Source organism: Bombus huntii, chromosome 8 (assembly GCF_024542735.1).
Source record: "Bombus huntii isolate Logan2020A chromosome 8, iyBomHunt1.1, whole genome shotgun sequence".
Lineage (NCBI taxonomy): Eukaryota > Metazoa > Arthropoda > Insecta > Hymenoptera > Apidae > Bombus > Bombus huntii.
The window spans coordinates 4,947,203-4,972,605 of record NC_066245.1 but is presented as its reverse complement, the minus strand read 5'-3'; the positions used below and the strand labels follow the sequence as shown (position 1 = coordinate 4,972,605).

Sequence of the window (25,403 nt, the reverse complement as noted above, 5' to 3'; positions counted from 1 at the left end):
GAACTAAATTACGGCTGCATTCTTCAATTAAAGCACAGCAATCGCATTTAATGTACGTATGCGGATTTAGAAAGTAAACTGTATAAACATGAAATTAATATTTCGATGTAGAACGAAGTTGAAACTCTTGCCATTTGTGGAATGAATAATAAATAACTATGACAAAAATTTCTATGATTCAGATATACTCTCGTGTCGAGTCTTTATATAAGTTTTCGTAAAAGCAGTGCCTAACGCAGAGGGGATGGGAAAAAGAAGAACCAGTTTTATAATCAAAGATAAAAATGCACACAAAAACGGGTCTTTCGATTTTATACATTTATATTTATTTGGGAATAAAAACGAATCTTGTGTTTCTCGTGATATAATTGACGAATGCTTCGTGTAAAAAGATTCGGAGCCTTTGTTAACCGTAATCGAACCTGAACAATCAATTTCATCGTGAAAATATTTTAAACACCGATTGTTATAACACTTGCTTCTTAACAAAGAGAGATTTAATTGAAGAAAGGCTTAGCAAAAATGTAACGTGATCGAGACATGATCGATCTTTCGCAAGTTCGTTTATCGTTGAAAATTATAATTAACTTCCAGGAATATTCCACTTCCATAACTGGAATTCGCTGAAAAGTTTAGAAATTCGAAGATTCATGAATTCAAAGACTCAAGAGTTCAAAGGTCTAAAGAATTCAAATTAAGCCCAGAAATTTCGAAATATTCCTAGAGGTAAACGAACGTATATTTTACTAATCACGGACATAAATTCCTATGGTAACGCGTTTATTCGTTATCTTCGATGTTATCAATCGCCCTTAAGGATACATTGACGCACAACAACAATCCATTTGATACTTCCGCTCCGCACATCTTCACGGTCGCATCGAGGATCTTTCATCGGCCGTAGCTACTTACATCTTACATTCTACGGTGATCCCTTCTTCAGAATCGCGCGAGGCGACCAGAAAAGAAAGAGAAACAGAGAAGACGGAGACTGAAGTGTAGCGTGGAGGTGGCGATAGGCCCCTCCTTCTAATAAAAGCCGCTCACTAACCTCCGTTACACAGACAGTTACAGAAAAGCCGAAGAGAGCAGGAGCCACGGAGAGCTCCTTTTGGGTCTCTTTTACAAGCGGACAGTTTAAAAGTTCTACCGTGTCATAACGAATCGGTGTGTGGTGAGTTCCTTCATATGGAACACGTATTCGATCGCGATATCGTGCATTTTATTTCAGCGTTCGATAATTACGTTAGTCCACGTGACACGAGCTCTGTGTTCAGGAAACTATCGAGTATTTTGGAAATACATAATTTGTAACAAAAATTGTATAGTTGAATTTTTCTTACTCAGTTTGGTTGTACGTCTCGACGCTTTTTCAACGTTTGCAAACGAGTTTGCAAGATAGTAGTTTTCATAGAGTCTCGATAGGTTCCCAGGTGCATAGGATTTCCAATTTCGGGCTTCTTCCTCGAGTTCGAAAGAGGCTCGTGTATACGAAACGGGCACAAAGAATTGTCAGAGTGAAGATATTCGTGAAGTGGTTCTCACCGGACACAACGAGCTCGAGGAAACAATCGAAATTCGTAAGACCAACTATTGGTCCAACCGAAGGAAAATCCGGTTTTTATCGAACTGTGACGCTTGATCATTTCGCGGAACGCACGTGACTCTACACACGACGGTTCAACCTATTGACTTTGTCAAATCGACGATATATTTGGTAGCTAGCTAAATTACTTCATTGCAATTTTTATCATTTTAGAAGAAAGTTGTACTACTCTCTATTCCAAACATAGTTGAAGCCTGCTTTCGATTATGCTCGCGAATTATTAATGAAATTTGCCAATATTTGGCCTCGAATGCGCACTGTTGCTCCATCACCATCGGTTGGGACGACATGTGTACTGAATCTATATTAACTCGATGTGTGGTCAGCATTATATTCCGACAGTTTCGCTATCGTAATTATAGACTCGTTTGAAGGCAAGTCGAGCAACATGTGCATTTGAACGTACAATTAAATTTTATGGAATAGAATCAAAACGTGAAAGGTAAATGATGTCACAAAAAGAAAGTCAAATATTCCGATAAGCATTTATTTTTCGATATTTCTCGATAATTAAGTCGAAAAGAAATGCATATTATCAGTTCACGTTGAAATATTCAAAATTCTTCTATTTCGTTACAATTTGCAACGATTCCACATGGTAAAAACGAACAATAAGCAATAGCAATAGCGATGAGTCATTTTTATAAAAATGAACGAAACGCTTTAGACCATCTTTCCTCAAGAATCTCGGCGTCGTTTTTGCCAGCGGCATTCTCCACTTTCATTCGGTCGAAAGTGATAGTTTCGAACGTATCCACACTCGAGAAAGGAGAGCCATTGCTCCCCACTCCTGAAACATCGTCGAGACTCCTTCACCTTCTCATCTTTTTCTCCAGGATCCTTTCAAAACGTTTCCGGTCCATCATGCTGGTCGATTATCCAGGAAACAGGCGCAGATATAAGATAATATTTTAGATTCCAGATAAAACAATATTATATTCTTAAACACAAACTGATACGTATTTCACAATGCTCACGTTTCGATAAACAATCAAAGTTGGCAAACATTTCCGCGGTGAAATATTTTATAAGAACCAACAAGGAATATTTTATTGAAAATTATATCATACCCTTTTCCTTTGCAGGTTTCAAATTCCCAATCAAACAAAATGAAACTCATCGTTATTTTGGCAACAGCACTGTGCGTGACTTTGGTGGGTTCGAGTCCACTTTCTGATAAAGGTCGTCTCCAATCCGAGGTAAGCCGGTTGAAAAACGTACGTGTGTTCACCAAATGTCGACGGAGGCTTGGTTTTCATTTGGCAATGTACGATAATTTCACAAACATGTCCGCAATCCGGTTCCATCGAAGCCATCGAACGACCTTAGTATTTAGTTCTTGAATTTTTCAATGCCAATCGTGTATTCCACCAAAAAGAAGGAAACTTCCAAATAATATATAGATAGCTTCCTCTTTGCCATAGGAAAACGTATTAAATTCTGTTCTCTGATATTCATCTAATTCACCTCAAGCTCGTACATCGTATTTTTATATTTCGTATATTTAACGCAGAAAAGTATTTTAGAAAATTCTGTCTGATGTTCGAAAGGATTCGCAGCTAGTTGTATTCGATTCAGAGATTGCGTAACTAGCGTTACGATCGATTTCTCTGTGTCACTGGGCCGGCTGGACGCCAACCATCTATCCTTGAGACGATCTTCGTTATCTCGGAAGAACGCTGGAATCGGAGAAAACGTTGTTTCTGTGCGCGAAATTCGCGACAGGCAACGGCCGTTTAATCGTCGAGATAACCAACGAAGGAAACGTGCAGTGTCGTTCGTTGCGAAAGTTTTCGCCAGGATTTCGACGTCCGGCTAAATCGCCGGTTGATCGTTGGACCGAGTCGATCGATTCGGTGATCGCAGATGATGTTTCACTTTCGACGGAACCTCTTTCACTCCGATCGAGTGCTACGACCTCGCGCGAATGAAGGCTCGCAAAGAAAACGCGCAACACTCGTGTTTCTAATGTCTCATCCACGTCACGTGGAATCCTCGGACTTAAGACGATGTGTTTGATTTCCATTTAACAACGTTGAATCACATTTGCTTGTAACATTAACATGTCTAATGGAGGCACGATTGATTGTTAGGATTTTAATTTACCGCCATTGCATTTTAACGACTGCCGAATCGTTAACGTAGTAGTTTATGCAAATAAATGTCGTCTTTGTTTTCTGCAACGAAGTCTTTTATTGTAGCCATTTTTCCAATGAAAATAGGCGTAGACATCATTAAGAAACACGTTTTGTTGAAAACAGAAAATCATAGAGAAAACTCGCGCGTCATAGTCGGAAGAGATTAAATGATTTTCGTGGAATTGTTTTTTTTTTTTTTTCAGCGTGACGATTAGTCATGTGGGCAAGTATCGTTACACGAGCGATGAAATATACTGTCCAACGAAAAGTCAGAACGTCTGGTCGACTCTCTTCTTCGGTTCGACACTTTCACTGGCCGCGAACACTTCCAGAGTTACACCGGACACTTTCTTCGCTTGATCGCTGCCCAATGGAAAGCGCGCGCGTAAACGTACACGCGCTCACGTGCACGTGTTCTCTCTCTCTCTCTCTCTTTCTCTCTCTCTTTCTCTCTCTCCATCTCTCGTTATATCGTGCTTGACAGTGGTTTCCAAATCTCTTTATTTTCGTATTAGTTATTTTTTTTGGCTTGAAATATTTTTATTGCCAGGTATCGTTATTGTTTGTGGGATTTGTCAATTGTAGGTAGTTGAATTACAAAAGCTCCAAATTAAAAAGTGCAGAGGAAAGACGCGATAAATCATATTTCTTGTTTTCTATATGGCAGCAATTTTAAAATGCTATAGCATAACAACTAATTACATATTACCAGAATTTGTTTATGAGATCTTCTTGAAAAATATTTGCATAAAATATATCGACTTCTCAAAAGTATCAGTTATCATATTTTAGGTATTAGCTCTTTCTAATTTGTATATTATATTAGACTACACTATTAACATATTAATAATTAATAACTACTAAATAGCATGAAAATCAGGTAATCATCAAAATTGCTCCTGTTATATGTATTTTCTTCGTAATCTTCAGTGAAATGTTGTACGAAGTACAAGAGAAATTGTAACGGATATCTTAAGTCGACTACCGCTAGTTTTGGAGACTTCAACGCGAGAATAAGCGCGATCTCCTATTACGGTACTCGTTCTAATTTCGCTCAGTTGTTTGCTTCCAACCAAACGGCTATTAAACTTTAGAAAAATTTGCGATTTATTCGGATATCTACAGGAAATTGTAAAATGAATTCGTTATTGGTGAGACTATGTCGGAAGCAAAGACTAGTTGCGAATGTGGACAACACGCAGGGACAAATATCGTAACAGCGAGTCGAACGTGAGCGCGGTATAGGGGAAAGTGAACCATGGTAATCAGGTTGAGCAACTTTTGAGACCGTCTAAGTGTCAGAACGGTTCGATTAATCCGTCGATGACTTTGTCCGGGTTGTTACAAAACCCAACGACATTATTTATAAACGAGTTTACTTTTTCGTCTCACTGCCGATCTATTTAAGTCGTCTTGTGCGAACAAGAAGCGCCGTTTACAACTAGGCAGGTCATAAATCATAAAAAGCTTCGTATATCGTAACAGAAAATTGTAGCGACACTAATGCAGTAATACGTAATAATGCGCAATCATGTCGTTAAACGCTGCAATTCTCTTCGAGCGATTGTCGTGCGCAACGTTACAGTTCCATTATTTTCTCTCGCCTAAAATTTACTCAATTCTCCATTCGTACAACGATCCGCACGCGTTCTCGTTCAATTTTGTAGTTTGTAAATTATCGTTCCGAAGCAAACCTTGAACGCATCGAACGAAATACTTGTTTAGAGTTTACGTCTCTCTTATACTATTCGTCGTGGATATTGCGCAACGATATTATCTTAACGCTCTTCGACGTTCTCGACTATCTTCCAGATATATTTCGTCGGTACTTTCTTATCTCTGTGGATAATACTTTACACGATTACAGAAGAAACAATTACGCATACAGGAACTATAATTAAAAGGTGGTAATGAAAATCCCGGAGGCAGATGCATGAGAGGAAGAGTAATATATGAAACGAGAATTTCCAGACATTGAAAATACTTTGTAGGGACAACAGGGAAACTTTTTTCAGGCACTGAATCGGCTGATGATGGCCGAAGCCGACAACGAGGCCGCTCTAAGGAACAAACGGACGATCGGTATCCTGCGAGAACTGTTTCCCGATGCCTCTCAGGTGAGCAGCTGCTGAATACAGCGCAGTCAAATCCTGCAGACGGCCAGGACCGATTTATGTACCAAGTTCCCTCTTCCCTCGTAGACGCTCGGTATTTTTTGTATCGGATTTAGTCAACCGAAATAGGACCTTGGACGTTCTACGTTGTTCAAATCGCCGCTTTCTCGTATTAACGGATAATTGAGAAATTATATCGTCAACGAAAACGTTTCATTAGTAATACCGTGTCGGTTTAAAGTCGAGGAGAAATTGTTCGCAGTGAATCGACATTCCTCCTAAGAAAGTTGTACGTTCGATTCATGATTCACGGAGAGTTTCCTCGTTTCCTGTGCATTCTGTCTATAGATTGCGCAACTACGTGTTCGTTTATTCGATTAACTTCATGAATTAAGATAAGATATCGAATGAAAATTGAAAGTTTCTATCGGAACGAATTCGATCCGCGTACGTCCTTCTCGAGCCAAATTTCACCGTGGAAAACACGATCGTTGCAACCGTTTGCTATTTCCATTTTACCACCTTCATCGAACCAGCTACTAGTTCGGCAATATCATTTATCGCCATTTGACACGTTCACTTCCTACCCGTTGTAACGTTCTCGACTGCACCGAAGGCTGACGACGAATCCTAATATCGAGCTCCGTCAACGAATACTGGAACATTAATTCAACAATAACGTTGCTCAAAAAGCAATTCCATGGACGTACATTTCGACGACGCAAATACGACAATAATAACAGTTGGCCGAACGATTAAAAAGAATCAATGCTCGACGTAACCATTTGTAACGAACACGAATTTCAACGAAACGAATTCGATTAAATCGCGCGATAAAATTAACATCAGGAGCTACGTTACGACTCTTGTATCACGGACACGAAAAGACAGAAAATTTCCTCGTGAATGGGAACGAGCGATATTCGAAAACAGGATTGATAAAAAAAAGGTCAGCTAAGAGCTGTTATTTTCTAGATGATCGAAAAAAAGGTGAACTCGATTGTCGCGGAAATCATCCGAATACTCGGCCCGACCGTTCTTCGCAGTTTAATTCAGAATAACGGTGACTCGAACTCTGGAAGCTCGTCGAGCGGTGGCTCGACGGTGACCGCTGAGTCGCCCTTCTTCGACGACGAGGAGGACGACGCAGGCAATTCCAAGGTATCGGTATCCTTGCCGACGTTCCCGCCAGACGAGGACACAGACACGGGAGCGCCAGCCAATATGTCGAGCACTAAAGCCAGCCAGACGACCGCTATCAATCAGGACGACAGGATGAACGAGGTCGCCTCTACGGTCGCGTGACTGTACAATGGTGGCGAGATCGGTAACACGTTGGAGGTCAATGAACCTGAACGAAGAGTAATCGATTGATCCGGCAAGGACGATCACCGCGCAATTGGGACTGCTGCGGGAAACAATAATTTGTCTACCAAGTTTTTCTACTGTCTGCTAACTATAACTCTTTCTCTGTGTGCGTTTGCGTGTGTATACCATTCGTATCGTTTTCTATTATTCGCTTGTCTATCTGTTTGCGTTGTGTTTCTCTTCATTCTGTCTTCTATTTATTTTTCTTGACATCGTTATCCTTTGATTCTTCATATTCGTCTCGAGGCAAGATACTTTCTTACAAAGAGGGCACTTTTTCTGGTGTTTTCGTTGAACAGTAATTGCTACTTTCTGCCTTCATCTTTTTTGTCGATCATTGGAAAAAATCAATCTGCATTCGCGTTAATTTACAATTCATTTCCCGATCGTCGCATAACAGCCATGCTAAATAGAATTAGCTGGAAGAAAACAACGTTCGAGTTAACAATTTATATTCCGCAATGACAGATGATGGTAAATGATTATTAGATTCCCGTTTGTTTTATCATATTATGTTTAGCTTCTTTGCAGTGTTATGTTGTTATAAATATCATGCAGCGATGTTTTATCATTGGATATTTATGCGTTTCTGCTGCATCGTTGACTGAAATCAGCATAAGAGAATTCAGAGCCGGAGAGAACCTGCAATTCATAAGTTAGATAGGCTCTCTTCGGTGATTTTCAATAAATTCAAACTTCTCGTTAAAAGCCGTTGTTCTAATACAATAATCAGAAGTTTGGACTCGATTGCGCTGCTATATGATTGCTCTACACACATATACTATATTACGCAATTGCTCACGAAAGAAAATTCTAAAGTAAATCGAAGAAACAGTGGTTGCAAGTACATCACTTCTCGTTACTTCTCCATTCATCCGACTATTTCTATTCATGCAGTACACATTTACTAAATGTTTGCATAAATGTCTTATAACCTCTGTACGTAATACACATTTTCACATTGATTTCAAATATTTCCAATATAGTCATGACAATCGTGTCTCATTACGGTGTTAATGAAATCATAAAATGTTCTATGTAATGTATACAATACAGCTTTCTATGTTCAATGACCAAGAAAAGCAGTTCTTTCGAAGAGTTTTTTCGTGATCCATTGCATATCTCTCTACGTTGCTTGCAGAGTATAGTCGTCATTCAGCCATCGATCGCTGAACTGATGCGCATCCCGATCACGAGACATCGCGAGATCGCGCGTCACACGCTTCGTTTCCTTCGATCTGAACAAGCCGTGTTTTTTTCTCCCTAAACGCCGGTCGATCGTTAACGAACTTGATTTTACAATACACCAGTGTTCATAAATAATTCACGTTGATTATCCAACGACTTAAACGCACTCTTGCAGTCCTTGACTGTATAATAATTCACGATCAATGTCCATTCGAGTTTCCTTAGCAATCGATCGGTGGCGACTCGTCTTCAAACATACTCGAAATGGTAGACCGTAAACCTTCTATTTCACAGAATATAAACCCGGAAGCGGAGTACAAGGTAAACGAGGTAGCAGCCGAGTCGCAAAACAACGAGGTCAAAGTACAATTCGCGGATGAACAGGGCAGCAACGATGCAGCACCACCATTAACGCCTCTCGAAGAAGTAGAGACTGAAGATGACGAGAACAGAAACAAAAGGTTCCTCTCTGGTCTGGGCGGCTCCAGTAGCAGCTCTGGCAACTTCGTCTTTGATATAATCAGGGTGAGTTTTCCGTAATAAAGAAAGCGTTTCCTGTTCCACTGCGTCTCTTCAGTATCGAGTGAAAAGTGGAAGTTTACATTCTGTGGATTTTAATTATTGTCATGGATTTTTGTAATCTATTTCTGTAATTCATAGGCGATGTTTAATCGATAAACGTAGCCAAGGATTTTGTCCATTTGGTGACACTAAGATTCGAACAGACTAATCTTCTAAAACGATTAAACCATTCGCAGTGTAGCATGTGAGAAACTCAGCAAACTGTCGTATCTTAGATGTGGTAATACGTAACGTAATTATTATAGTATTAGATCGAGGGCTTTTATGCAAATTTATATTTGTATGGGTACGAGTAAAGCAACGGAATCTAAGAAGACTCGCAACATCTATTAAAAAAAAAAGAAAAAGATCCGACACACCACTTTCATTATCTTATACATATCATTTGCGTTTATTAAGTATCGTTTTCCTGTGAATTTCTGTATAAATGCATACAAATCTGCAGCCTAGGAATTATTAATACTTATTTTCCAGAAGAAGTAGAAGTACGTATTTCTTGTACCACGTATCAGAAACCTTGAAGATCAAATAATTATTTTCCAAGTCATATTACACTACCTAGATCACTGCAACAATAATTAAGTCGAATAATTATTGAAGCATTCGATGGATAGTACTCTGTCGATTGATCTCGATATTTCCAATCATCGTACAATTTACTGCTCTAAATACGTATTAGACGTCGAACAACTCGATGCACGATATTTGAATTGAATGTATAGTTGGATAAAAAAAAGAGGACTTGTATAAGAAAAGGTATAGATTTGCGTCAAAAACATAAAGGTCGAAAATAATATGGCAGAAATTGATAGATTTAATATTCAAATAAGCAGCGAACAGGCGGACACAGGCAAGGGCGCCTACTTTGATACCGGTGAAAGTCCACGACCGAATTGCCCAGCTGTGTCGCTTGGTTACTATTCCAAGGTTCTCGACCTAGGCGCGACCTAACCTCGTGGATGATTAGACACGAGACGAAAACATCCTCGAGGTTCATGCTTCATAAACGAGAAAAAGAAAATAGAAGATTTAGCACGTTACAAGAAACGCGCTAGAACAAGAAATCCGTGACCCTATCTTTTGCGCCGCGTTCGTGAGACCAGAATGTTTAATTATGAAATTATTTGGAAACCACGAATGCGCAAAGAGCTAATAATTTCGATTTTCAAATCATATTCTTCATTTTTCGTTCCTTCGAAATTCAAATTGAACACGCTTGGAAAACTTACGTTGTGATATTTAAAACAAATTTCTGTTTAGTTTCCATTCTTTTAATCGCGTTTGTAAAGATACAAGTAACTGCGTGGAGTCAGCGACTTCAAGTAGCGTTAAAGCTTTCCTTCACCGTCTTTGGCTACTTATCTTATCTCACGTGCGTGATTCTTTGTTACCAAAGGCCACCAATGTTCGCAATCGCTAATGGAGAACTTACGCGATCCTGAGTAATACACGCGGCTGTTTGGAACTAGTCGATAGATCGACCTCCTTTTACGGTATCGAAAAACTGCCGTTCGTTTCCTTGAAAGTACGGTACGAAATATCGGATTGAAACATTTCACATTTTCTTACAACGTTCTGCGAAATCTGTTCCATTATAGTATTCTATTCTGACCCTCCACTCTTCACGCGATAAACGATCTGGAGAAAAGCAATCCCCAAGAAACCAATGGACCCGAAACAAAATGACTGAAACGAACTAGAATAAACGCAGAATCGTCGCATTGACCCAAGACAAATACCAAGAAAAATACTCGTCTCGTCAGTCGTTAAAAACAATTTCAGCCGCTTTGCAGGACATCCACTTCATCGACGACGAATACTATTCCACTATCGTGAAGCGGAAGGAGAAAAATCGCTTGTTGTCGATACGATACGCGACAATCATGACCGAAACAAAGAAAAGAACAGAAAAGAATGACTAAATAGACAGGCGTTCTCCCGAGGAGCGGATCAGTAAACGAAAGTTCTCGTCTCTGTTCTCGTTTAGCAAGCGGCCGACGGGGCGGCAAGAGCGGCGGGCACGGTGTACCGCGTGGTGGCAGGTACGCAGAGCCTAGGGCTCGGTTTAAGCGCCTCTCGGGACTTGGGCCCGATTCCCCAAGGTGCCGCCCCTGCTGCCGCTCCAGCTGGTTCCTCGACCACGGCGGGATCCTCGACCAGCGCACCGGCCGCGTCAGGAGCCGGCAACCTACCACCGGTACGCTAATCCTTCCGAGCAGAGCCGAACGGACACTGCCTACTGCACTTCTCTCTGTCTGTCTGTCTGTCTGTTATCTCTCTCGCTCTCTCTCTCTCTCTCTCTCTCTCACTTTCTTTATCTCTCTTCTGAATTTCACTTGTCCACTCGGTGAACGGATACCACAGGTTTCTTAATGACGATTTTCAGTGGTTTCGCTGAATGTTGGCCTATGGGAACCTGGTCGGCTTTCTGTTTGCTCTGGGTTTAACTCTGTTTCTCTTTGCTAATGGCGCTTGGTGGATGACACTTTCCTTTCTCTAACACGTTAATTCTCGAGCAAGGTCTTTTATGGTAACTCGCCTCTTCAAGATGTATTTCTTTCGAAAAGATGGCTTTCCGTTTGTTATAGAAATATGAATGTTACGTTGTAAGGAGTCTCAACTCGAGATAATATTAGTTTGCAGTAACAATATTGTTCTCTAGTGCATCAAATATCTAATATTTGCATCCATCTCGCAAGAAGTACTTTGCACGTTTACAAGCAACGAACCGCATATTTAACAGCACCCAATCCTCTGTACATCGAAGCAAAGCATGCAACTATGTTTGATCAGCATGTACTCCCCGCACGTGACTAACGATCACCTGTTACTCGTACCGCGTGTTCTTTTGTTTATCCTTCGTCTTCCGTTTACTTAATTATTCGAACATCGTTCGTGTGGTCTGTCTGTCCTTTCTTCGCTCTTCATTAGCTTGCCTTGCCCGTGTTTCGTCGTGCCTTCTTCGTCGAATTCCTTTAGCCACCATCGTACGTGAATTGTGCACCAGGATATTTAATTCGATCGTCCACCCTGTTGAGCAAGATCCATCGCGCGAATAATTTCAGAAACCTGGAGCACAATTCGCGAAACGTTCATCGATTTTCTCATAGTCCTAGCGTAGAGTCTTAGATGTAATGCATCATCGTTGTCACTAACCAACCCCTGTTTACATTCGTCCTGTATTCCCATCTCGAACGACTGAAAGAATATTTTTGATATTCTTTAAAGATATTTTCAACAATGACATGGAGAATCTGTAATTTAGTTTCCATATACAATGGCTTATGAATGTATTTTTATGTGTATGTATATTACGCGTTTTATATAAAACATTTTGAAATTTCACCAACATTTTAACGAGACGCGACTGACGTTATCACATTGGTAAAATCCTAAACAAATCTGAAAATGTATATAGAAGTTACAAGACATTTAGCGCAGGTATATAAGTTTAGTTAAAGAAAATTGGTAATACGGTATAATAAAATCAAATTTCAAGATGTTACACATGTACGTACAAAGATTTCGAAATGTTTAAATACTTTCGTAAGCCATCGCATGTATTCGTCCGAAGAATTGTTTCAATGTGACAACTTTCAGTCCTTCGAACGCCACGTAACACCGATTATCGTCATATCTTCCTACTAATTGTAACCTCCACGTTTATCGATCCTATTCTCCGATTCTGGACAAGTATTCAGTGACCCTGTAAATCCTTCGTTCCGTCACGTCCAACTCATTTTTTATCCAATTGTTCCACCCGACCAACGGTCCCGACGCGACACCGACAACCAGCGATTAAAGACTTTCGGCGAAGCAACTGGCTGATGGACATCCCGGCCGATTTCCTCGGAATCTCAGGGCAGCCATTGATCGATTGCCGATTCTCTCGTTGTGATCTCGTACTCGTTCATTGCACATTCATACGTTGTATATTGTTAGCGTCGTAGCCGTAGCTCGTTCGTTGCTACTGGGACGCACCAAAAACAACGCGTAGCCAGACGATTCCGCTTCGCGTTGTCCAATAATTTCACTTCTTTTCGTTTCGAATCTCTGACTGAATGCGTACGGAGAAAATGAGATTCTTATACACAGCCGAGTCGTCTGGCCTCGTACACGAATTCTTCTAAATAGTAGTATTGTAAATTGATAGCACGATGCGTGACGTACGTTTTTTTAACGACCGAGCAGCAAAGTAAGTATGTGCGTCATGCTGTCTGTAATTATCACTGTAACGTCGTATTGTCTTTTTGGGTCCTTGTAAATATGTTTCTAGTTTTGATGCACCTTTAGGTTGTCCATAATGCGACAGTGTCACGAAACTTTGAAATCTCGAGATTTCCGAGTTATCTCGCGAAAGTATGTTGTCACTTGCAAAAATATGAATAAAAAGATATTCTAAGCGTATGGACACCCTATAACGATATCCGAAACAATGTCACGAGCCGAAGAAGCGCACGTAAGGATCGTAGCAGCAAGATCGATGGATCGTAGCCGCAAGTAGGATTCAGGATGTAAAAGCACCGTAGTATCGGGAGCGCTGAAGCTGGACGTGGACCTGCTACACACCGCAACTATCTCTCTATTCAAAAAATAATAAATGAATGACAACGATTTACGCGATGATCGATGACAATGAACGATCTACGCAACTTGTCTCTATCATTCACCTTCTCTCGTGCTCTTTCTGAGAAAACCTCTGTTGCGATGGAAATTAGGCTAATACGTGGCTCGATTATTTGCAGCTGGTAGCCGGAAGCGGAGGGGACGGTTCGGCTGGAAAGGCCGGAGAGGAGCCTCAAGAAGCAATTCCAGGACCAGTTACCAGGTTCTTCGTCATAGTGAACAGAGGAATTTCGAATCTCGTACAGGATCTCATTCTTGTGAGTATTTTCAGTGGTATATGATAAAAATGGGTTAAGCGGTAAATGGCAAATAGTAAGAAGAAATATAAAAGATGCAGAAATCGATTCATTCCCTTTTTTGGATAAATTTATTATTTATTTATCGATTATGCTTTTGGACTAGCGTTACTTTTCTTGCTTCCAGTTGAAAGGCGAAAATGACGCGATCATATTTGTTAAACGTTTTAGAAATATTAGAATTGATAGATTCATTAAAATCTCAAAATGTTTCTTCAATTTATTGTTTCGTTCATCGTCTTATTTATTATATATTATTTGAAATGTAAAGTGGATTTGTAATCGGTTCAATGTAAAGGCACTGAAATAATTTCTATGCCTTATCAATGCAATTATTTTGGAATTCTAAAATCTCCAACAATATCAAAACGTCTAATTAACATCTTGATAATTATATTAAATTATATATATTATTACTACTATATTAAAAGAAAGTGACCAAAGGAACTAAAACATAAAAGCAATAGAAAAAGAAACGATGAAGAAATATGAAATTCTATATCATATAACTTACAATACAATCGGCGATCAAAGGAATGAGAACACTTCAATTTGCAAATTGCTTCAATATCTTCTTCTGATCGTAAAGAAGCGTTTCAAAAAGACAGTTTCTCTATAGGCAATTTACCGACATGAATGGAAACTCAGCGACCTGATCGCATTGTGGCAACTGCCGGTCGATCTTTACGACTAGAAATTGATTATGTTTAACGAAGCAGACACGAAGCGAAATGTGCATGTAGAAAGGGGTTGACCGACCGAGATTAGGACACGTTGGCGAACCAAACGCGTTATAACTTTGCTCGGGATTTTCCATGTAGTCACCGTGACGGGTGTCCAACAAATTGCCATTAACCTGTTCCGATTATTCGTAGTCTTTTTTTAAAACCATTTCGAATTCTACCTTGTAAATTAACTATCCTTTTGCATCGTTTTACATAACCGATTTGTTCGAAAGTGAAACTACAATATTTTCGTCGATTTGTTAATGTCAACGTACGAATTTCTTCTTTTTTCAAACAAATATAACGGTTTAATCGCGGTCATAATAGCAGCATTTAGCTGATACAGATATATTAATAACCATGAGCGATTCTAAATTCAAGAACGACGCACGATTAAAGTTCGCCTAATCTCATTCTCGTTTAATGTTCAACCAGCTTTTTTCGCTATTTATTATTTCTAATAAAGCCATGATATTTTATGCGTTAAATTAATTATTAATATATATCAATCTAAAAAGAAGCTAAAAAGAACCGCGAGAAAGTCTAGGATTTTATACATTCGCAATTTTTTAGAAGAGAAATTCTAAATTCGACGTGGACCGATCTTTCGCGCCCAAGATTTTGCCGAAACTCGCGCAAGCGTGACGCGTTGTCGTTCCAGATACAAAACCGGGCGATTACGTAAGCATCCCCCGTCCGGATCGATGGAAAGCAAAAATGTAAGCGACTTTCTCTATGAAATAGCTCGTCCATTTGCCGGCTGACTTATGCAAGCAACTGCTACGTAGCTCCTGGCACGCGATATTGCCAGGAGTGCGACTGAACGGCTCCTGCGATCGAGATCTTGGTAGATCCTTCGGCCTCTAACGATCTATCAATGACGCGATTCCTCTATCGATGTGCTCAATTCTCGCGTGCAATTCGTTCCTTAACTTAATTCAGAATATTCGCGATCGTACAATTGTAAGAATACCATTTTAATTAGTAGAAAATAATTAAATAGCTGTTTAATAATACTGTAATAATACCTAGGTAGCTATTTACGTTCATATAATTGTATAAGCAATATCGTGGTTGAGCAATTTTGTCGAAATCATAAATCAAACAAATCACGATGTTTGTTCAGAGATCAGGCAATGACATACCTAATATCATACGTTACATCATCGAGAATTGACATGGACTGATAGCTTGAAGCTTTGGACCCTCTTAAGGCTCTACATTAGCAGCGATAGAACTAAGAATATTAATTACTATTTGGATAAATTGAGAAACGAGGAGACTGATGCAAATATACATTTTTATTTTAATATACAGTATAAAACATCGTTGATATCCCGTTTATGTTTAACACTCTGTATTAAAAACTTCTTCGCACGGTCCTCATCAACTACTCAGGTTCTTATTTCCTCGAATCGCTAATAGTTCGTTTATCCTGACACCTGAAATCGTGTCTACTTTAACTCCGATATCATGTCCTTTATGATATGTTGCAATTACAATTTGTAACGCCGTACTGAGATAAATACACCGATAACCGCGGTCACTCGTCGATGTTCACGTGTTTCGCTCTCGCGCGTCGTGAATTCTCAAGGAAAGCGAAACCGATCGACGAAAGAACCATGGGGAAGTAGTTCGTTAGGGGCAGATGATCTCACTTGGAGATCTCTACAGTTTATGTACGTTTCGTTGGTTCTCTCACGATATAGTTCCGCAAAAACTATTCCAATTTCGAAAGATCGTTGTCTCCGTGCAATGCTCGAGATGCTCGGCTAATTGATCGGTCTTACTATTACCAAGCGTGAAGAGGAAACGCAACGGACAGTGACTAGATTTTTCTACGCGTTTCGTTTGGAATTCGAGCGGGAAGAAAGCGGCCGAAAAAGAACACGCGTAGGAATTCCTGTGAAAACAAAACCACCGGCCAGTCGCAGCTATATTTCGCGTTTTTCTCGAGTCGTTTCGCGTGTAATTGACAGACCAGGTCTTTATTATGTCGTAGCGGCGATATAGCGTTTACAATGCGACAAACCAGAGAAAGCAACAGCACGAACAGACGGAAATACAGTGGTATGGTATCGCCAGCTCGAACGTTATTAAACTTAATCGCGCTTATTATGCTCAACCTTCGTCGCGCGTGCAAGCGGGCATCGGCTTGAAAGCGTTCACGGTTCGTACATCGCTCGGAATTTGTCTGCTTGCACCGCAACTTGTTAAATCGGAAATTCCGTTGCAGGCTCCAGTCACGTGGCGGAACAACGAGCGAGCACATGTTGCATCGTCCGTGTGAATGATCTTCGATCGATGATCGTTTCTTTACTACGTTACGGTGAAACCGTGGTCGCGTGAATAAGAAATGTCGAAAGTACAGTTTAAACGCGCCTGCTCGAAAGCGTTGCGAACATTTGTAAGCGGAAAATCGTAGGATTGTCTTCTATACAAAGAGTATTGGAGAAAAAGGATTCACGTAAATGATTTAGAAACTCGTATCTTATAGTCTGGATGATTTCTTCTTCTTCTTTCTAATTTATCATGTAAAAAATGTCTATGTATATGCGTGTGTATATGTGTATAGCTGATTACTAAGCAATAAAATCTAACCGAAATTATTTATGTTTTCAGCGCCTGGCAGCGACGAGCGAACGCATCGTCAACTTCAAGGCGAGACTGATCACTTCCGTCATCTAAAGTTGGACGAAACGCGACAGCGAAAGGGTGTCCAAGTATAAGAGAAAAATTCCGATGGTCCTGAAACGCTCGGGAGCCACGTGAGAGCCATTCTCGAGCCGTGATTGTCAAGCTGGAACACGGGTACGACGTTGGCAACGTAACCAGCGTTGCCCCCTTGTCCCCGAGATCCGAAGTCTCTCGTTGATACTACTGAATTGTTCTCGTCAAATTAAATAGCGTAATCGCGCGACTTCGAGTTCATACATCGAACTGTCTCTGTCCTCCGTCTATCTTGCTTCGCTTCTATCGTCTCCTACTTTTCGTTTTCTGTCTCACATCCTCCAACGCTCTCTTTTTCTCTTTGATACTTTCTCTGTTTATATTATACGCGGTATATTATTCTTCTTACTAGCGATTAGGAAGTTCACGTTACCGAGATTCGCTGCGCTCGAACTTTCGTCGATATGATGTATAATTTATACGAATGGAATTCAACATTTTTTTGAGTCGATCATTTTTCTATGTAGCTCTATTTAAATTCTAAAATATTTTATTACTCATAAATATATTTTCTTGTGTAATTTTATAAGAAAAAAATAACGTAAGTCCGAGTAGAATCTCATGTGAGCTGTGTATATAGCTATTTCCGAAATACAACTGTGCCAAGCATTGTTTCTTTCTGATCTGATCGATTTACACGTAAAGAAAGTTTCTCCCCGTTCAGCGGCCCGCGTTTCCTTGTCCGTTGCTTCTCCGAGGCCTGCCAACCCGCTGCGGCGATTCCGGTGACCATCCGGTAAACTAAAGGAATTCCATGACCCCTGTACAAAACTGAGCATAGTTTGAGATTCACTCTACCATTGCCGCATACGAGATAAAACGATGCCACTCTCTTCTCTTAGATTGGCCTAGAGTAGGCGGGATAAGAAAATGGTCATTGTCGAATAATACTCGTAAAAATGTATTTCGATCTTCGAATTGGACGAGTTATCCCTTTTACTGTAAATCGTCCCTGTTGTTTTGTAGTGTAAATAAATAAATATTATTATCATAAAGCTAGGACATTCTTGAAAATGTAGCAACCCTCTCCTGGAAACTCTGCAACTCGTTTATTCCTCGCAAAAATATACTCGATACAAATATGAACAAATAACAAACGCATCTCCCAGCACGTTTATTATATTGTCCTCATTGATTCATGATCAACATCTAGCAAAAATACGATATTTGAGAACCATCGATTCTCTTCGCAAATTATCTCAGACGATGAACGCTTCAACTTTAAAGCGAGAAATACACTTGGCAAAAAGGTTTAAATTATTGTTATCACGCGACTATCGCGTCATTTACATCATTCTCTAATCGAGAGAATAGCAATTTGTCTGAAGAAACAATGTCCATTGTAACTTTTTAGGCCCTGTTCAACGATCAGAGACGCGATTTTAGGCTCGATGCTATGCGTTTTCTCTATTTGTTAAATTCTTTAACGAAGTGTTCTCCTTCAGAGATCTCGTGGCTTCCTCGTAGACAAAAATTTCGTCTTCGCACGAAGCCCATCGGTGTAGCTAGGGAGGCGATATCAATATCGGTTGCTCCTTAGGCACACTGACGTAAACTGGGTCCCCTATTCGGATGGTGCCATTGGGACTTCTCAATCCCAGGTGAATTCCCATCACTGGACTCTCGCCAACTAGTGGGCGAACATCTGGATCCATTATTTGTCTGTAACTGTGACAAATATATACGTCTTGTTAATTTTTATCCGAATGAAAGAGAGTATGACCCATAACGCGTTGGCTGTCATGATAGTTATCGATGAACCACGTTACTAGATTCTATAGAATGATTAGAACATGATAAATTTCATGGACGAAAAAATATTCAACAGTGTTAGATAAGATTCAGAAGAAAGTGCGCAAATACAATATGATATTTTGTAAAAATTAAATGTAATATATTTCAATCTGTTGCTACGCTCAGAAGAAAACATATAAAATTCGCTACGGCAGCCAACGTGTTATGTGATATCAGGAATATGAATACAACATAAGTAATTATGAATATAGGTGTCCACTGCAACCCCTCAATTTTTTGGTCTGAATCATGCTATTGTATTAACAAATTAAACAGCTTTTAATGTCTTAATAAAATCTCTAGCCAAAAAGATTAAAGAAAATAAATCACGCATAGAAATAACAATTACTTTTCTTCAAACTTTAGAGATTTGTTGATGATTAATGATGATGGAAAAATAGAAAAATGATTCGGAAAATGCATATTTTTCAAGTTCAGGAAAACTATCTCAGAAAGTGGTTCACTTTCGCATTGATTTGTTGCAAATATCTCAAAACTTACAAATTTTTAGATGTGTTACTCGTCTAGTAAATCGACTAAATTTAGTGTATTTTGTTTATTAGTTAAATTACTTGATTATTAGTAAATTTAAGATAAATAAATGTTACTTATGAAGGCAAACCTCTTCAGAGTCTTCAAAGGCTCAGCCTTCGGATGTTTTGTCCCAGTTTCGGAATCGACGGTAGTTAGGATACATCTCGTACAAGGCATAACAGACTTGAAAATGTTATCACCTATCTTTATCCAACCCCAAGTGTCCTCTTCGTATGGGTTGGCGCCCTTAACCACGAAATTTGGTCGAAACCGATCTGGGGTGACTGGATCTTCTAGTCGACTATTCAAGTCAGTCACTGAACTTTCGTTTATTAAACAATAGCTAGTGGCATCTGGATAGGCTCCCTATTTAATAAATAAATCATTTACTAATGCGATGAATAAACTATTTGATTGTAAAACCTTAGTAATTCTCAGCGATGACTGTGTCTGAATCAAAACTTACAGTATCGTCACTTGTCACTGAAAAAATCTTGCCTCTCGTCCTGATCTCTCTTGTTGGATAATTTAAAGGATAGTAAACCAATCTGAACCCAGTGTCCTCTTGAAGAAGAAAGCGAGATAACCATCTGGCAGATTCTTCGCCACAATCGCAGGCAGATACAGGTTGACCCCAGACTGCGACGCGAAATCCTTTGCCTTGGAGTTGGGACAAATCGATAGACGTAGACATCATTCCCGGAGCGGACAATGTGAGAATCGATCCAGAGATGCTAGGTATCACCTGAAACCCACAGATTCAGTTCATCATTTCATTGATAATTATCTCCTTAACAATAATTATAAATTTCATATTCTAAATGTAACGATCAAACTGTGAGTGTCTATAATAGAAATAATATAAAATAAAGATATTTTTCATCCTCTGAATATCATAACGAATAATTTACTTTGGATATTTTGGTACCAAGAAGTTTCCGCAACAACGCAATTATTAATATTTACTTCTTGTAAAAAGTTGAAAGTATGTGCTTTCTGTATCTGATAACTGAGATAAGCGAAATCTTGAAACCGAAGAGATAATTAATTTTTAAATCATTCATTCTGAATTTTTTGTTATTTTGTTACACTGCCAAAGATTTAAGGAAGCGATACGAAACTTTTTTAAACAGAAATATCGAAATTCCGAGATGAAAGACATCTCCATCGAATCAAAGGTACAAGACGCTGTTCGATCACAGCGGAAGTGACATTAAACGAGGCAACGTACGATAGGAAAATACCGCCGTATGGTGAATTAATTACTCGCGTCGGACTCCAACAGTTAATTTCGCGAATCTTCGCGACAATAAAACGGATCGTTAATCCTGATTATAAAAGTATCCCGTTTCCTTACAAAGTCGTGTTAAAGAAATGGCGGTTTGCTTCTTCGAGCTCAAGGAGGAAACCCAACCGAATCCGTGCCAGGACTGTGCAAACTAAGCTTAACGACTAGTGAAGAATACACATACCGAGAGATGAGAAAGATCAGAAGAAATTGCCTTGATTATCGCGCATCGATCCATTTCTAATTATCACCCACCTAGCTTCCACAACGATCCCACATTGCATTTCTTCCTGTTTCGTTATCAGCTATGAGTTGAATACGCGTCTCGTTATAAAGATAAAACATTGCTCCTTGTAAGTTGATACGTTGATATACACTAATCAAATTAGGTAATCTACCAAGTAGCGGATCTAATATCATCTTCTAGTATAATTAAATGGTCGGAAGGTGTTATCGAGGTGTTATCATCGCCTAAGAGTAGTTTTTATGGAGTGTCTCTGATTTCCATGGGCTTCATTCTCTCAAAATACTTAATACTCGATCTTGAAGCAAATATTGAAATAAATATAAATGATAAATATCAATAAAAATCAATATACAAAGTTAGGACAATTGCTGAAGTAAATATAATTAAGGGTAAGGTGTTTCCTTGCATCATGATCGTTGGAACTAAATTTAATCAAAATGCAAGACAGAGACTATGCCAGGAAATCTCGTCTTTGCGTAAAATGGATATATAAACAGAATAAAACAGTCTTTTTAATTGATGTGATGCGAGTCAAATAGCTAACAGACAATATATCTTCTTCCATATATTTACATACAACCGTCGATCCAGATGCAAGATACTATATTATTGGTTAATTTTGAATCTCTTACCTGAACCATCTTTGGCCACTGTCTGGCAGTAACGAAGTGTCCATTCAAGTCGATGACCATCAAAGTTCGGTCCCTAAGCCAGCCAGATTTCAGGCCCAATTTCGTGCACTCCATTGAGTTCACTCGAACAAGGCCGAGCGACTTAACCGGATACACGAACAGGTCGCTCAATTCGCCAACCTTCCGCCATTCTGAGGGTGGTCTATCCTTTTGCCTTTTTGTCCACCACCACCAAAAGAAGACGACTACAGTGCCGGCGCCAACAACGGCTGCAGATACGTACGTCAGCCGTGTCCTGTCTGCTCTCAAAACATTCAGCAACATTAATTCTCTACGGTTATGTGACCATGCAAAACGGTCCGTTGCAGAATCGTCGACTCGCAGCTGCGATCAAACGTCCAGATAACAGAACATAGATAAACATTGCATGGTGGTTAAATTTGACTTATAGTAGAACTCCACTTGTCTGAACTAGTCGGGGGCGAACATTTTGTATAGTTAGAGTTCACATAATAGGAGCTCACGTTCAGATAAATAAATGCAACCAGCAGAAGTTCGATTAACCGGGTACTAACTAAAATTTCGTTCGGATAAATGCAGCTCTACTGTAGAGATACTGAGCATTTACATTGTCTCGATTATTCGCTGAAAGAGCTAATTTTCGTTTTCTCTTCTTTTGTAAATTTTTAGAACACTTTGAATTTTGTGTTTCAGAGAGGACATCGAGGGAACATCCGTGCGAATGAGAAGTCAAGTTATTTGCAATGCAAAACGCCGACGAAGTAATTGTTTCAGAGAGAAACAAAGGAAGATCGCAAAGGAGAGACTGTCGTTGCTGAATAGTATACGACCCTGAAATGTATATGAGTCCCGATAATATGTGAATCCCCTGTCACCATCTAAACTTATGCTAAACAGAGGGTGAAATTTTGTATGTGTACCTTTCTCGAGTCCTTCGCCGATCAAGTAAACATCGAACCGGCTTGTATAATTTATTTTAATGGCGTGAAATCTGAAATCATACTGGAGATCATCGAGAATACCGGTGAAATAAATTAGACGCACTACTGTGATCAACGGACCTGAAGATCTTCCAACGGAACGTTCACGACAAGCTTCCGTTTTATTTGCATTCTACAGAATTTTATAAGAAGTAATCTCGAACGATGCAAATTGAACGTTAATGTTTAGTTTATGGCGCGCTTAACGGTACATATTCGAACGAACAGTAGCCGGCATTCTTGTCAGCCGACCGGAAACAGATAAAATTGTATTATAATATAGACCGTTTCTTGATCGCAATTCGAAATGACATCCTCTAAATAGCGAGAAATCGGAACAACGTAACGGAATATTGTGACAGCAGGTGTATACTCGCATTAGACAACTTGCACAATTTGTCCATGCTAAAATGTCCCGTATCGTTGATACGCGGGAAAGTAGGCTACGGAAACCGAAGAACTGTGCGCTTTCGAAGATGTGCATAGATTATCGCATTTGCTTTTTCAGTCATTCTTATAGGTGTTCCTAATGACCAGATAGTGAATTTTTATACAAATTTGTATTTTTATGAACGCAATCGGATAGGTAGAGACCTGTTTCACTCGCTGAATATTACAACGAATACTCTGCTTTGGATATAATTTATATTTTTACATATAATGTGTATTTTACGAATGTTTGCATGTTTAAATTTTCCATAAATGCATAAACATTCGCAATCTCTTTCGAACTTTGATATTTTCTGACGAATGTTTATCGAACGCTAAGAGAGATGGTATGCCTTACATCACTTACTTAATTATCAGTGCTATCGGTGAATTCAACGTACTAGATATTCCAGTGCTATTACGTAACAACATAATGAAACGAATAAATAGATTTATTTTAGCTTAAAGTGAGATATTTGTGCTTAGATAACGATAAATCTTCTAATTTCGCCTATTATTTAATTTGTATTTTATACGTATATATTTGCTATATCCACCATAGACGTAGGTATACATAGACTGGTATTACCATAATTTGATATTTCTTTCAATGTTATTGATTTACTGTTTTTGTAGAGGGGAAATCGCATGGGGAGACTATGGACCCTTTTGCTGAAATCAATATCACGGGCGTTGCTCTCCGACACACGACCAATCACGAAAATAACTATAATAAGTTTAAATTGCGAATATTGTGTACTAGTCATATCTTCTGGTAGAATCATGCAGCGACGAACATGTAAAAAATAACATATCTTTGAGATAAGCTAATGTGTTGGATACCAGGTCAGTAAAAAAAATATTTCGATGACCTGCTCCAAATATACACATGAAACAGTGCAAACAACGTAACAAACAACGTTGTATAACAAATGTAAAAAGACAACATAACTGCAACACCCAAGAAAATTATGAAGAAACATGATCTAAGAAGTTTTCCCTGGAATTGGCACCCGTCCCCTCGCACCTTGCGATTCTATCGCTTTTCCCATGAAACCAGTTCAGAATTAAAGTCGAGGAAGAAAACTAGCTACTATCAGTAATCTACTATCTGTAAACATCAGTTAATTAGGGTTTACTGAACTTCATATGGACAACTTTATGAATAATGAACAGCACGTGACTAAAGAATCTGATGATAAAAACTTGCAAAAGGTTCTGAAGTCTAATACTATGGAAAAGCGTTAATATGAAGTTCATTAATGCACGATAAGGTTACTGATAACGTGATATATTTACCTAGAATCATGGTTAATGTCGCAGAGGCCGTAGAACGAGCAACTATCGAAGGAACAGCGGCAATCGTAGATAATGATCACCAGAGCTCTGAAGGTAGTTGCGTGTCTGCCGAATCACACAGAACTGCAGTAGACTCCGCGTGCACGCGTCTCTTCCTCTCGACGAATATACCGTTATCTATCCACTCTTACGTTCTGTTAACTCCCTTCTCCATTGTAGTAAGCAGCGTCGGTATACTGGTCGGCATGCGGCCACATGTGAGGAGCTATCGATCTGTACGCAGCTAGGAAATCCAGAAAACTGGCACACCACGTAATTTCGTATCGCTACTGACATGCGTTTCCCGAACTAACCAGCACCCTTCGAGGCCGAACACGCATGTTCCGTGTCGCCTCTAGTTTTTGGAGCGAAGTTCAAGCATGATGCAAGAGAAAAGATCATATATTTAAAGAATTGGCAAAAACCTGTGATTAATTTTGTAGGCGATATTGTTGATAAGTAAATTCTTCAGTGATTTCTTTTTCTAGATAATGAGTGATTTTGATTCCTGATAGCGATAAAGATAATGTAATTAGGTTATAAACCAGAGTGCGAATTGTGAATTTCGAGTAAGGAATGCTTGGACTTTTAACGTATTCGAGAATTTTTCTTCCTTTCCTATCTTTCACGGCCTAAAGATACGAGCTTTAGGAAAGTATTTTAAAATATATTTCAGATTCAGACGTTTTAAATATTTTTAATTGTAATACGGAATTGTTTGAGATTATCTTTACAGATGAAAATATTACTTTCTCTTCGCGAAGAAA

The 25,403-nt window shown here is 39.3% G+C and overlaps 2 protein-coding genes across 5 annotated transcripts; one reads left to right on the top strand and one right to left on the bottom strand.

Annotated features, from left to right (window-relative positions):
* The first annotated feature begins 1,043 nt into the window (after positions 1-1,043).
* Positions 1,044-18,368, top strand: LOC126869070 (uncharacterized). Of its 4 annotated transcripts, none has more exons than XM_050625240.1 (7): positions 1,044-1,167; positions 2,692-2,805; positions 5,760-5,861; positions 8,709-8,939; positions 10,984-11,193; positions 13,742-13,879; positions 17,266-18,368. In XM_050625240.1, exons 2-7 carry the CDS (start codon positions 2,716-2,718, stop codon positions 17,329-17,331), a joined length of 837 nt encoding a protein of 278 aa, XP_050481197.1. In that variant the 5' UTR covers positions 1,044-1,167; positions 2,692-2,715; the 3' UTR covers positions 17,332-18,368. The 4 variants fall into 4 exon arrangements, with proteins under 4 accessions (XP_050481197.1, XP_050481195.1, XP_050481199.1 ...); XM_050625238.1 differs by having other exon boundaries at positions 1,044-1,174; XM_050625242.1 differs by lacking the exon at positions 5,760-5,861.
* Positions 18,369-18,409: 41 nt separating this feature from the next.
* LOC126869065 (mitochondrial amidoxime-reducing component 1) lies at positions 18,410-25,170 on the bottom strand. The gene is made up of 5 exons (XM_050625228.1): positions 24,598-25,170; positions 21,869-22,167; positions 20,168-20,446; positions 19,790-20,067; positions 18,410-19,041 (listed from the first exon to the last, which is right to left on the bottom strand). Exons 1-5 carry the CDS (start codon positions 24,605-24,607, stop codon positions 18,879-18,881), a joined length of 1,029 nt encoding a protein of 342 aa, XP_050481185.1. The 5' UTR covers positions 24,608-25,170; the 3' UTR covers positions 18,410-18,878.
* Between the last annotated feature and the right edge of the window lie 233 nt (positions 25,171-25,403).

Excerpts from the sequence above, each read along its gene's own strand:
- LOC126869070 (XM_050625240.1), top strand. The coding sequence starts at position 2,716 with ATGAAACTCATCGTTATTTTGGCAACAGCACTGTGCGTGACTTTGGTG. Across the intron at positions 2,806-5,759 it reads AAGGTCGTCTCCAATCCGAG|GCACTGAATCGGCTGATGAT; the intron begins GTAAGCCGGTTG and ends AACTTTTTTCAG. Across the intron at positions 8,940-10,983 it reads TCGTCTTTGATATAATCAGG|CAAGCGGCCGACGGGGCGGC; the intron begins GTGAGTTTTCCG and ends GTTCTCGTTTAG.
- LOC126869065 (XM_050625228.1), bottom strand. Across the intron at positions 20,447-21,868 it reads AGTGGCCAAAGATGGTTCAG|GTGATACCTAGCATCTCTGG; the intron begins GTAAGAGATTCA and ends TGTGGGTTTCAG. Across the intron at positions 20,068-20,167 it reads CAGTGACAAGTGACGATACT|GGAGCCTATCCAGATGCCAC; the intron begins GTAAGTTTTGAT and ends TTTATTAAATAG.